The sequence below is a fragment of the Leptonotus elevatus genome, chromosome 20, assembly GCF_054856555.1.
Source record: "Leptonotus elevatus isolate MCC_2025b chromosome 20, RoL_Lele_1.0, whole genome shotgun sequence".
NCBI lineage: Eukaryota > Metazoa > Chordata > Actinopteri > Syngnathiformes > Syngnathidae > Leptonotus > Leptonotus elevatus.
In genome coordinates this window covers 9031845-9046184 of record NC_141258.1, presented here as the reverse complement: position 1 = coordinate 9046184, position 14340 = coordinate 9031845, and the positions used below count along the sequence as shown (strand labels likewise).

Sequence of the window (14340 nt, the reverse complement as noted above, 5' to 3'; positions counted from 1 at the left end):
AAGGCAATTGTTATTATTATTAGAGATAGACCAATGTGTTTTTTTCAATTATCATCATCATCATTATTAGGGATGAGCAAGTACTGATTACGGTCTTATTTCAAGCGATTGGTATTCGGGACGGCGGCCGATACCTTTTGTGGCCGTTTTATGGTAAGGAACTAGAAATTAGAAGAATAGATAATTACCATTAATTTCATGCAATTTGAAGGAAAAATGCTGTATTGGGATACACAGATCTCTCTTTATGTATCAAAAAGTATTAGTGGTATCGGCGCTTGGTAACGGTAACTACTCAGGAATTGAGTACTCATACTGTTATTGGTCTGAAAAAAGTGATATCAGACATCCTTAATTATTATTATTATTATTTTTAAAAGTAGTAGTAGTAGTATAAATATTAGACAATTGTGTTATTAAACAAAGTGCCTTTGATCATTTTTGATTTCAACTAGTTTACCAAGATTAAGACGTCATTTATAGTCAGTATGTTCTTGACATTTAACATTCTCACCGAGCACGTGCAGGTATGCGCCGGCGCTGACGGACGGCACGCTGCTGCTGCGAAGCACGGCCTCGCACTCGTAGTAACCGGCGTCGGCCACCAGGGGGCTGAGGATGGTCAGCCGGCGGTTGAAGTCGCTCAGGCCGCTGCTCACTGCCACGCCGTTCTTCCGCCAGGTGATGCTCAGCTTGATGAGCGGCCTGCGGAGTGGAAAAGCAGGAAGTTGTCTTTTTGTCACTCAGTTCCATTTCCAGCGTGTTTACCTGGCGTTGGCCACACACTCCATGGTGGCTTCCGACGTTCCCGTGACGACGCTGGTGTTCCGCGGCGGGATGATGATGGTGGGCGCGATGGGGTCCGCCGGGCCTCCGACATCTGCAGGCAGGCACGTTTAATGGAGCTTTTGTTTGCGTACGACTCCAATGCATGTCAAAAGCACACTTTGCAAGGCAGAAATAAAATAAACGGCAGGAGAAATCATTTAAGTATCAAGTCTACTCAAGCGCTGACTAGAATGAATCCTCCACGGATCACAAACTGGGGAGTCCCGTCACTTGGCAGGAATTAAAAGGGAGAGGGGGAAAAAAAGTCGAGAATTGTGCCCAATAATCCCGCCTGCAGCCTCCTGACATGAGCTGGCTTCTTGGAAGCGGCAAATTGTCAGCTCTGCTGCAGGAGCCAGCATTCCTGGCGGGAGAGTTTGAGACTTGGCAGCCGTTCCAAACTGGCCTTCCTCTGAAACGAAACCCGAGCTGTCGCACTTTTAGGGCATAATGGGCTGAATGCTGTGAGCGCACGCGTTGTCCGTTATGTGTGTGTGTGTGTGTGTGTGTGTGTGTGGCCACTCACTCTCCACCGAGAGGGTGATGGGCTGGCTGGTTTTGTTCTCGCCATTCTTATCGTTGACCGCCTGGACGTAGTAGCGGCCGGCGTCTGGCGCCACCGTGGACAGGATGACTAGCGTGTTGTCAAGTGTGATGGCACTAAAAAACAGAACACACAAAAATAGCTAAGCAACATTTCAGCCAATCGGAAGAAAATATTATCGCAAGTTATATATGTCAGAACAAAGGCCTATATGATAAAATAAGAGGGACTAATATCGGACCAAAGCAACCGCATGGCAACTGACAACTGCATCATAAGGGACATAGCAACTGCATAGCTACTAATGACATCAACATAATATCACAATATGACCCCATGACCCCTTCGTGACCCAGCCCAAAACACAGGTCTCAACACCTGGAAATTGATGACGGAAATGACAATAATTCAATTGAGTGGAACCAGAGATGGGAAAAGTACTGACATTCTCTCTAAAAGTACAGTTACTTGTGTAAAAAACGACTTTGGTAAAAGTACTCACTCAAGTTAATTACAATCAAAAATTTTAATCGCCTGACAAGATTTAAAAAAAAAGAAAAGGAAAGATTATTAAAAATTAGGGGCGTCAGGCGATTACATTTTTTAATCGTAATTAATCGCATGACTTCACTAGTTAACTCATGATTAACTCATTCACTGCCATAAATTCATTTTTTTTTAAATTAGGGGCGACAAGCAATTATTATTATTTTTATTGTAATTAATTACATGACTTAACTAGTTAATTAATGATTAATAAAAAATGTTTTTTTACATCTGTTCTAAATGTACATTTTTTTTAGTTGTTAACAAAAGTGAAAAAAAAGTTAAACTAATAGAAATAGTTCAAATGAACTTTTGACGTCTATAACCGTCAATGGCAGTGAATGAGTTAAGGTTGAAAAGTTCCTTAGTGCTACTTTAAAAAGTAAAAAAAGTTTAAAAAAAATAATAATCTTGGGGGCTGGTCGAAGACATTTCAGCTTTTGAAAAACAAGCAAAACAAGACGATCTCATCTGATTAGAGCTAAATTATATTTAATGCTTTCATCCAAGCGGCCGGAGAGCGCATTCAACATTTGAACGCCATAATTACACTCTTCAAGCCACATTAGCCATATTGATCAAGAGCGCGTAAACAATGTGTCGGCGCGGACAGAGCAAGGCGTAAATATTGACATCCTCTTGCTCCTCGCATAAGCGTTATGAAACATGATCATGCGGCACAGAATTGAATTGGCTCTTCTGGACTGAAAGGATGCTTAATGAGGTAAATGGATCCAATATCTGACAATCTTTAATATTTCCTAAAAATAAAAAAATAAAAAATGCAAATAAAAAGACTGTTGAAAAATATGTTTTATCAATAGCAATATTAGTAACGTTTTTTTCACCCATCTTCTGCTCATATGACGCTCAAAATCAATACGGTTTTTCATTTAAACATTTGAAAACAATACCTAAAACTTCCAAGAAGCTTAGCTGAAAATTGCTAATGACAAAAATGCTGAAAAGTGAGTTCCGCGATGAGACGACTGCCACTTTCTTGCCAGATGTCACTAACGATCAATACGGGCTTTAATTTGACATTCAAAAATGCTCCCTAAAACTCAGCAGGAGCTCATTTGAAAATTGCTCATGACAGGAGTGCTGAAAAAGCAGTTGAATATCATGAATGCTAAAAAAAATAAAATAAAATAAAAGGTCGACTAGATCGATTTTTTCTTCTGGTCAGATGACACTCAAAATAAACAAGGTGCCGAATCGGACAATGGAAAATTACAAATCACCTGGTCTGCTGAACAAAAGCACAAAAAAATTATAATAATTATATATATATATATATATATATTAGAAATTTCCACCACCTATCGTCCTCAATCAGCATTTGCAGCTGTCTCACAGCATTCAAACGGCTGCCACGTAGCATTGGCACCGTATGGGTTTATTTGAATGCAGGGGAACTATTTCGTCATCGCCAGGAACAAAACGTGACAGCTTGCTCTTCACAAGTGCCGCAATTATCACTGCGTGTTGAATCGCGGTGAGAAATGCAGCCCCCCCTTCAATCCCTCACCACCCCCCGTCGTGTACCTTTTAACCCCGTATTTCCACTCGCTTATCCTGCCTTACCGCTGTCTCGTCATCAGGATGTCGACGGAGTATGGGGAGTGGGGGACATGCTGCTTGTCGCTATTAGCATTTACAGCTAAGGCAGCCCAACATGTGGACGAGAGCAGTGGTTGTGAACTTTTGTAACCTTCTGACCTTCATTTAACTCTTGTTGCAAAGTCGGGGTCCGCTTCAATAGAACATTAGAGACAATGTACAGAAAGACTACATTTCGCAAGCCTACCACTAATGATTACTTTTGCTAAGTTTGTCTCCTTCAGGTAGCCGTAGCAGAAAGATGGCGGCTAAAAATGTTAAAATGTTAAAAAATGTTAAAATTAATAGTGGATTTTTAAAGTGAATTATTTAGCATATTGTTTTAAATTAATAGTGGCTTTTTTTTTAAATGAATTAGATGGCGCTAAATAATACACACTGTCCCTTTAAGTATTGCAATTGCACAAACTACGGACACAATTTCACTGACGTCACTTCATTTTTTTTTTTGTAAAGGAAAGTACAACGTCAATATTTCGTCTTCTCTTTAGGAAGGATGCAGAGACAAGTTCAACAGTTTGAACAGTTACAAATGACTACGCTATAAAAACACCAAGGGCATTTGTTAGAGGCTGCTCAAATGCCGCACCAATTTTGATTTTATTTTTTAATGCCTTAACTTATTTATAGAGAGCTTCACCTGACACAAAGTTCTGTACCTAAATAAAAATCCAACATAAAACATAATTAGCCTTGACGTCTGCTAGCCAGAGGCTGAGCTGCACTGCATATGTTTACGGAGTTGGCTATAGCATGACGTAGCTCAATGACGTAGCTCGCCGTTTTAAAATGTGGAAACTCACAAAAATATCAAAATATCGATACATGTCCTGTTTTGCTCATACTTGTCTAAATAACATGTTTGAAAAATAAACAACAGGATGTCAGGAAGTCTCACTAACATACGCTAACACATCAAAAATGGGTCCATGACGCCCACCAGTTAAGAATCACTGACCGCCTATCTGGGGACATTTCTAAAAGGGGGGTTAGAGGGGGGGGGGCGTTTATAATCCACGGTAAATATTTAATGCCGGCTCGCTGGCACTACGGCGACATACCGGACGCGTCTATGAATTATGGATCCCTTCAGGGATGTGAGCAGAAAGTAACTGTCCAGAGTGAGTCCCAGGTGACTCCCGAAGACCTTTGGAAAACGGGGCGACTCAATTTGGGACTTGACTTCTTTACTTGGTGGTTAAGGACAAGTAGGACAGAACATTCAGGCAGGGCTGTGTGATGGTTCAGGTTCCACAAGAGACCACTTAGTCCTGCTCAAGGTCGTCTCGGATATACGGTAGCATTCATTTAGCCATTTTCGGAATGGTTTATCATCACTGGGTTTTCGGGCGTGCTGGAACCTATCCCAGCTGTCTTTAGGTGAGAAGCAGGGCACACCCTTGAATGGTCACCAGCCACTCACAGGGCAGCCCGTCAGTACTGAGATTATTTATTAGTAGGGGTGTCAAAATTAGTGCGTTAATTAAAAGTTAAAATTTTTTTTACGTGCGATTAATGACCGCCCCTAACATCCACGTCAACATTTTGCAGTAATAAATTTAATAATAATGTATATATTTGTGGAAACTGGGGTCAATTTGTATATTACAATTTTAAAAATGTGCAGAATTTCACAAGTTACTTCATATTAAAGATTAGACAGCTCTTAATATGAAAAGAAAAATGCACTGAGCTGTCACAAATGTCTTACAAATGCAATTATGCCATCTAGTGGCAGAAAAATAACCTCAACACAAATCAATATCACCCTCGTACATACAGTACATTTTTTTAATTTGAACTCAATTCTATGAACTATAGTATCAATGACTAAAAGTCAGTTAGTTGAACATTTTTTCCACTTTTATGCTAAAAGTAGTAAAAGTATTTATTGTACATGTTATTGTACATTTAGAACAGATAAATCGTGAGTTAATTATGAATACAAATTTTAATCGCCCAACACCCCTATTTATTAGCGCAGTTTAACTTGAACTAGGCATGTTCTGGCCATCTACATTTAAGACCCACGCTAATCGTCAGATGAAGTCACACGTTTTGAGTACATTAGTGCATTTGTATTTGCGACAGACAGCATTATCCCATGTAAGTCAGAAGACTACATACTGTACACTACATGCTGCGCATCCGATGATGCTCTAATGTCCATCTTTCCACTTCCGATCGAACCTGAATTACCATAAGAGTATGCGACGTGTTCAAGTCTCGGACTTGAAATTAAACGACTCCAACTAAAACTGAGTGAAGCTGATTACACGTGACGGCGCTAATGCTTTGTTTCTCGCTTCTGGCACAACTGGCGTTTGCATCCAAAAAAAGGAGGGAGAGGGGGAGGGGGGGATAGAAAAAAAAACCTGCTGAGCCAAGTTGCTTTTGCAAGCAGCAGTCTGGCGTGCCAAGGCGATGCTCTCCAGCGGAATGCCGCTTCTTCGGGGCAGGAATGATGACGCAAAGAGTTGGAATATGACGAAAAGCCGTTGAAAATATAAAGCATAAACAATAAACACAGACAAGGTATCTAATATAACTTGTTTTTGGGCAGAACTTGCTCTCAAAGTCCACATCTGGAGGACGTAAGCCCCCGTGACTGCAGATGGCAGCAGTGGTTTAGGATACGATTATCTTCAATTACAATGCATTCACTCAAATTACGACACAATCTGCGTCACTCCAATTAGCTGTTGATGCAATGACACGGTATTCAATTATATTATGAATCACTTCAGTTTACAGTATGGTTAAAAAAATAACTCTCACTCCGATTACAATACCATAAGTCATACATGTACATAGGGCTTTGCAATTAATCGAAATTCAATTACAATTTCAATTATTATACTCCACAATGCCAAAATTGGCATAGATAAAAAATAAAAAAATAAAAGATTATGAATACTAATTTTGAGTTATTTACTCATTTGCTCCCAAAAACGTATCAATACATTCTATTTTAAATATTAACAGTGTCCCAAAGACGTATCTTTACGTGTTTATGTTTTTTTTTAAATGCTAGAGCATACAGAAGGCTTTGATGCAGCCTCTGAACTGCAGAGAACGGGCAAAGCAATGGTAATAATTACAAAAACGCCCAGCAGGTTGTAGCAGAGTATAAGAGATCAACCAGAGCCATGTTGCAAACAAGCTGTTTTCCCTACAGTTTAAAACAGATTTGTGAATGATGAAGAAACTTAGCTATATTCTAATGCTAATTGCTGCAAAACGGTAACAGATTTCCTGACGAAAGAAGAGACTCCAATCTTTCTTTTGGTATGTACGTTTTTGTAGCAATAGAACACAATAGTCTGTGGGCCTTGCAAAATCAGTCAAAATCCAGTAAAACCGTTAGGAGCGAAGGGGGTCGCTTCAGTGAAAATGTCTGGGAGTGAATTAGTTTTAATGGCTAATTTAATAAATCTTGTTTGATCCAAAAGGAACTTGCATAATTACAGTGTTTCAAATTTTTTGTATTTGTCTTAATATTTTTAACATTTTCTTATTTTGTACCAAAAAACTAATCATTGTCTTATTTGTGATTTCAATTATTACCAAATAAATCGTGATTAATATTTTCTTCATAATCGAGCAACTACATTCTAATTATGATGCAAAATGATTCACTCCCATTAAAATAATAAAATTCCCGTTTTAATATATATCACTTCAATTACAAAATGTGACTTGGAACAGGATGTTTAGAAATTTGTGCAGCGAGCCAAGTGCCGTTTCGCCAGGTCTCAAAATTAACTCCAATTACGATGGACTCGTCACTCCATTTACAGTGCCACACGATTCACACCCATTACAATTCGATACGATTATTCCCGTTCTGATAAGAATCACTTCAATTATAATTTGTTTCTCGGAAAAGGACACTTGTGAATAACCTTACGCGATGAGTCACATGCTGCTTCACCAAATCTCGACAAGATATACTTGACTCCAGCTACAATGAAAAATGATTTACTCCATTTAAAATTTGATAAGATTCCATCCAATTATGACACAATTGACTCCAATTACAACACGATTCAATCAAATTAAGGCTTCAAAACTGATATGATTCGTTCCAATCAAGATTGATCCGTTCTCATTATGATGCTAATTCACTCCAATTACAATGTGTTATGATGTGATAAACTACAATTACGACCCGCAGGCTGACCCCGCCATGAGTGGACCAAGTTGGGTGGCCTCAAAGATGATGAAATGATGTGATAGTGTGACATCAGAACTTTCTTCTGTTCTGAATCAGTCTCTTTTCTAAGGCTATCAGTTGTATCGCGTCAACGTTTTGACCTTGTGGGTTTATTCGCCGCATGATTTTCTTCTTCATCACCAAGATTATTTTCAGTGCGAGCTCAACAAGAGAGACACAAATCAAAGTTCGTTGCCCTCGCTTTGAAAGTGTTCACAAACAACATTCCTTCCCCCGCCTCATCTTCCCTTTCACCATGGAGCGTTTTCATCGACGGTCTGCCGAGTACCTCGCACTTTTGCTTCCTTTCTTTCTGGTCGGCTGTGGTGTGCCTTCGCGAGGACGTGCGAGCCACTTGAACCCACGATCGAACCTCGCTCGCTCGCTCACTGCCGCGGGGAGGTCGGCCGCTGACCGCTGACCGCTGCCATTTGTTGGCTGGTAATGGAGGCATGAGGATGGAGGAGTGAGGTTACAACCCTCGTGGCTGACAGGAAAGGAAATGGCAAAAAAAATAGTGCAAAATATGCACCACTGTCGGGAGAAAAGACTACAAAAAGTGTCCCTTCCTCCACGCAAATAGTCATTATTTTGCTGTAATCGGAGTGAATCGGATGATATCGTAATTGGAGCGAATTGTTGTCATATTGTAATTGGAACGAATCATATTAAATCATAATTGCAGGGAAGCATATCACTTTAGAATGAAAGTGTATCATATGTGTTTCTATAGTCAGGAACCAGGCTGCTGCCAGCGGGATCGAGCGGATTCACCTCCGATGGGCACCAGGGGTTGATATTCGGATTCACGGCATGCCAGTGGGTTAATTCTGTGGGTGCTGTCCCCCCTGGCGGGGAGTGGGCGGGTCTGCCCCTCTGTTGGCTGCTGGGTGGCGGCTGCGTCTTGGCCGTTCCCTGGGTCTCTTGGGGGGTGCTGCGTTGCGGGGCTTTCCCTGGTGTCTGGGGCGGCGCCATTCCGGCGCGGTCCGTCGCTCTGGGCCCGGCGACGCGGTTCGGGGCCTGTGGGCCAGCGGGGTGCTCGGTGGTTCCCTCTCCCCTCCCCCTTCCTCCCCCTTGCTGTCTCTCCCTCCTCGCCTCTCCCCGCCCGTCCTCCGCCTCCCTGTCCCCTCTCCCTCGTCACTCTTCCTCCTCCTCTCCCCCTCTCCTTGCGTCCCTGCCGCTGCCCCCTGCCCTTCTTGTCGTCCCCTTCCCTCCTCCCTTCCCCCTCCCCGGTACGCCTTCCTTCCCCTCCCCTGGGCCGGGGGCTCCGTCCATGGCCCGGGTCTCGGTGCTATGGGGGCCGGCGGGGGTGGCTGGGGTTTGGTGTCGTGCCCGCCCCGCTCCGGTGGGCGTCCTGACACCTCGGGCGGGACCCAGTATCCGGGGGGCGAGCCCTATCGCCCCGCCGGGCGGGTCCCATATGCCCGCCGGGGTCCTGGTGGGGTGGGTGGGGGCTTGGTGGGCCGGTGCGCCTCCTGCCCCCGCCCGGTTGGGGAGGGCCCCGCTGGTCACTCCTCTTAACTCACTACACTAGGTTTGCACAATACACTTTTATAGACATATAGGGCACATAACTCACTTTGGGGGGTGGGGTAGGGTGGAAACACCGTCTTCACCCTACAACTCCCCTCCAATTTTAATACACCACACAACTTGTGGGTGGGGGGGGGGGGGGGGGGCTTGTGGAGGTGCAATCGGTTGGGGGCCGCAGTATAGAGCAGTGCTGCGGTCCCCTGTCCGTGTCGCCGCCCCTGTCCGGCCCCTCTTCGGCGCCGGAGCCTGGGTGCGGGTGGTCCCCGGGGGCTGGGGGTCGGGGGCTGCCGGTTGGTCGGGGTGGGGTCTGGGGGGGGGCGGCTTTGTTGGGGGGGGGGGGGCAGTGGTGGGGGTTGCGGGGTGGGGGGTGCTGGGGGTGGGGGGTGTCTGGGGGATTGGGGGCGGCTGGGGCTGGGTTGGGGTGGTTGGCGGGGGGTCGTGGGGGGGCGGGGGTTGGTGGCCGGTGGGGTGCCTGGTGGGCCTGCAGTGCCCCGTCCCGCTGCGTTGGGCCGGGGGCGCGGGCCGTGTTGGGGCGGGGGGCGCTCCTGCTCCTGGGTTTGCTCTCCGGCCGGTGGCCCTGGCGGGGCCCGGGGGTCGTCCTTTGGCGCTGCCGCGGCCTGGGGGGCCCTGAGGTGTTGCGCTTGCTCTGTTCCGGCGGGGTTCGTCGGCTCCCCTCTTTGGTGGAGATTTTCATGCATGCCAGATCCACCACACCAGCATCTACCGAAACTCAGACACAATCTGTTTCCTCCTCAGGTTATTGAATCGGTGGAGGCTGGTGTCTGCGGATCTCACGCGGCTTCGTCTGTCCTTCCTTCCTTTTCTCGGTCTTTCCTTTGGTCTCTTGAGGCCTCCCTGATTTTATGTTTTTTGGATTTGTTGGGGTCTGGATGTTTCTTGGGCTGGGGAGGAGTTCTGGTGGGGGGTGTCTGGTCGGTGCTGGATTTCGCCTTCCTTGGTTTTCTTCGGTCCCCTCGGGTCTCCTGGTGTTCGGTTTAGGTGAACGGTATGAGATTTTTTCTAATAGGTTTTCTGGTGAGCTAACAAATACACGCACGCACGCACGCACGCACATACACATACTCACCCACACACACACACACAAAAAAAAAAAAAAATATATATATATATATGTATATATATATATATATATATATTAAAAAAAAAAAAAAAAAAGAGCAATGATGATGACATTTCCGAATGAACAATACTGAGCTCTTAAAAAAAAGAAGAAAAAAAAGAAAGTGTATGACCTCGTTTGTAAAGCACCGCGACCGTCAATCAAGCCAGTGAAGTATTACTTCAACCTCCACGGAGGGAAAATATGAGCACGGCAGAAGAGCTCGTGTGTCACTGGCAGAGTAGTTACACTCGCGGTGAGGAAAATGTCTGCCAGCCTGCGTGAACCTGCTGGCACCTTGCGCACAAATGATACCAGGTATGGGTTGGCGTGCTTCCAAGATCCTGAAGGGCGGGATTTACGCGTCAAGTGTACATCTTGACGACAATTTTCTAGGTCAAAGTGAACTAAAACTCTTCTGTGAGTTTCATGGAGACAATTCAAGCCAAATGCACCTTCAATAACCTTCACCCGTTTGCAGATTTTGTTCGAACCTATTTTCCGATTCTAATAAATAAATGAACAACGGTGACTCTATTATTTATTTATTTTTGCTATTTGTGGCAAGGTTCTGCCCCCGCCCCCCCCCAGTGAATAATGGGAGAACAAAAATTAACGGCTGCAATGTGAGCATAATTATGCAGGAGCTAGTTAGTTGCTTGTTATTTTAGACACAAAAACTAAACTTATTATGTTAGCACATTAGCATGTTACATACAATAATTTGCATGATGGTGTTAAAAACAAGATGGATGGCAGTGTAAAAATGAAGAAGAAAAAAAGAAAGAAAGCTGAAACCCGAAAACCGTGCTTCTTCCACATTGAGATTTGTATCATTATATTCCTTTTCGTACCTTTGGTCTAGTGCGGAAGTGTGATGAAGAGCGGCCAGGCGGACCCTCGGGGAGTCCGAAAATTAATGTTATGACACCTGGAGATGGAAAAAGGCGCTGGGGTGGAGAGTGTCATTGAAATTGGATTTTTTTATTATTATTATTATTATTATTATTATTATTATTATTATTATTATACATAGCTTTTTAATTATTATTATACACAGTAATTACATAGCGTATTTATTTTAATCTCGTCTTTTTTTTTTTATATACATAATTAGTAAAGTACTATCTGTATGAATCCATTATATTAAAATAAACATAGTGTCCTAATTGAGATATAATGCATCATTTAATCAAATCTAGGCTGAAAATATCCTCTTAGCGCACATTCACAAGCACGCCATTCGAGCACTCGGTTGCCCAAAGCAACCTGCGCTTCTTCGAGAGCAGTGAGATCATCAAAGCCTTTGCGTCCGAGCGTCTTGAAAAGGTTCTGAGCCTCATTGTCATTCCTACCCAGCCAATCATTACTCATGATGCTGAGGAGCAGGAGGATGAGGATGAGGATGAGGATGAGGATGATGATGATGATGATGAAGAGCCGATAAGGAGGATTCACTTCAACCCAGGGCAAGGTCATCTCCCACTCCCGAAAAATGCAGATGTGATGAGGAAATTGCGTGGAGGGTGAGCGCCCCTTAACGCGCACAATAAAAATTATCTTTAAAATAATGCTCATAATAATAATAAGCCACATAGAAAATAGCAAGACTATAGATGTAACAAACCAGCAGTGCAATTGATTGTTTTTATCATGCGCTTGCGCTCCTGGTTGCCCCTTCTCGTTTGAAAGGAGCAGAAAGGGAAAAATAATCCCATTAGAGGGCATCCTGGGATCCGACCAGCGGGTACTGACGGCGCCTCGCTAAAGAAACACCAACCTCCAAATTGGAGGCCAAAATGAAGACAGACAAGAAGGTGGTAGGGGAAAAAAAACAACAACAAAAAAACAATACACGAGCTGAGATGAAAGTGACTGGATCAGGTTCTCTTTCAAAACCCAAGATGAGGAACAAAGAGGGCAATTCCATTTCTCCTGGAGCCAGAGCGGCTTTTTGCTTTTGTGTTGTAGCGGGCAAAAAAAAAAAAAAAAATATTAATTGAAAGTAAAAAAAAATAAAAAGTTCACGGGTTCAGCACCAAAGATGAAAGTTAAATGAACGAGTGAGGTTAAAAAAATAAAACGTTTAACAAGCGGTGGAGATTCGTGACCTTTCCGACAACATCACAGTGCAGGGTGGGAAAAAAAAACATATGAACCTTCAGATTTAATAACTGGTCAGACATGATTTGGCAGCAATAACTTCAACCAGACTTTTCCTGTATTTGCAGATCAATAGTCAGGAAGGATATACGGGATATAACTCTACCACCTCACAGGAAAATCTCTTAACAGGATGATGAATATCGAGGCTTTTTGGGGTACTTTTGTGACCCCTTTCCAACTTCACACAATAATCTTTACTTTGAAACCATAACCCAGGCTCAAAAGTTCAAAACCCTACTTTTTTTCCCCAGGTTCATACTGTGCTCCCCCTTTAAAGAAGCAGAGGTTGAGCCTTGTCCTTTACTTTGGAACACTAACCCTGACTAGAAACTAATCTAAAACCCTACTAAGAAACCCTGACCCTGGCTTGAAACCATTTTTAAAACCCAAACCAAAACATTAATTTGAATTCATTTTTAGCTCCCCCATTCCTTGAAACCTGAATTTGGAAAAACCTTGGCTCAAAACTGTACTTTAAAACCCTAACCCTGCCTGGAAACTAGAATTTGTAACCCTAATACTGGTTTGATACCCTAATTTGGTAAACAATCAAACTCTACTTGACAGATTCATTTAAAACCCTAACCCTGGCTAGAATCTCTAAATTGAAACCCTAATGAGAAAACCTATCCCTGGTTTGAAACCCCAATTCAGATACAAATTTCTAAGAACTGGTTAACAAACGAACCCTGGCTTGACACCTGAATTAACCGAAGCTAGAAACTCTAAATTGAAACACTAAGGAGAAACCCTAACCCTGGTTTGAAACACTAATTCACATGCTAATTTGTAAACCTTGGTTAACAATCAAAACTTAATTTTAAACCTTGATTTTAAACCCTAACCCTGGCTAGAAACTCATTTGAAAATCTACTGAGAACCCCTATTGCTGGCTTGAAACCATTATTTAAGACCCTAGAAGATAAAACTCAAGACACTATTTTAGCCTAACCCTGGCTCCATAACCCTGGTTTAAAACCCTACTCCAGATGAAAGTTCGATTACATTAATAAACAGAAGTTAATGTTGCAGTACGAGCGAGTCAAGACCAAAGAACGGAAGACAATTGGCTCACATGCGACTGCTGGGCGGGATCTTGCGTCCGTCCCGGTACCACGTGACCTGCGGTTGCGGGAAGCTACGGATGCGAGGCGCAGGGATGACGGCGCCTTCTCCCTGTGAGACCGACTGGTCGCGCTCACCCTCCTCGAAGCTTCCCATGACTGCCAGGAGAAATCAGACAAAGACACGCAGAAACGAAAGGTCAGTCAACGTCGGGCTCGTCCTCCCCCAATCCCGCACGGCTCGGCTTTGATGGACGGCGCCGTGCTGTTGCCATGGTTACCGCTCCTCTGTGATGCCGGATTGAGGTGCGTTAATGTTGGACTGTCATCCGTCTCCATCGCACATCAAATGAGCGCATTCGTCAAAGTAGCAATGCTTGTTATTCCACTCCATGCCTTAAACCCCTAATATGAAACCGTAATTTAGATCAGTGTTTCTCAACTGTTGTCACCCTGGGACCCGCATCTTCCCGCTGCTGCAAATTTGCCACCCATTTTAGAGAAGTTATAATAAATATTTTATTTTTCACTTTTAATTTATTTGCTTAGTTTTTTTTTTTTTTTTTTTTTTAATGCTAGAGCATACAGTAGGCTTTGATGCAGCCTTTGAACTGAGGAGAACGATTGAAGCAATGGTAGTTATTACATAAACGACCAGCAGGGGGCAGCTGAGTATAAGAAATCAACCAGGGCCATGTTG

General features: G+C 43.5%; 1 protein-coding gene across 14 annotated transcripts in view; it reads right to left on the bottom strand.

The window, feature by feature from the left end:
• sdk2b (sidekick cell adhesion molecule 2b) overlaps positions 1-14340 on the bottom strand; it is a 310938-nt gene that overhangs the window by 38530 nt on the left and 258068 nt on the right. For all 14 annotated transcript variants that reach the window (XM_086064326.1, XM_086064325.1, XM_086064327.1 and 11 more), the window contains 4 exons: positions 13652-13799; positions 1355-1488; positions 769-880; positions 515-705 (listed from right to left, as the gene is read on the bottom strand). In XM_086064326.1, the coding sequence (XP_085920452.1) occupies positions 515-705; positions 769-880; positions 1355-1488; positions 13652-13799 (585 nt within the window). The remainder of the gene's footprint in view (positions 1-514; positions 706-768; positions 881-1354; positions 1489-13651; positions 13800-14340) is intronic.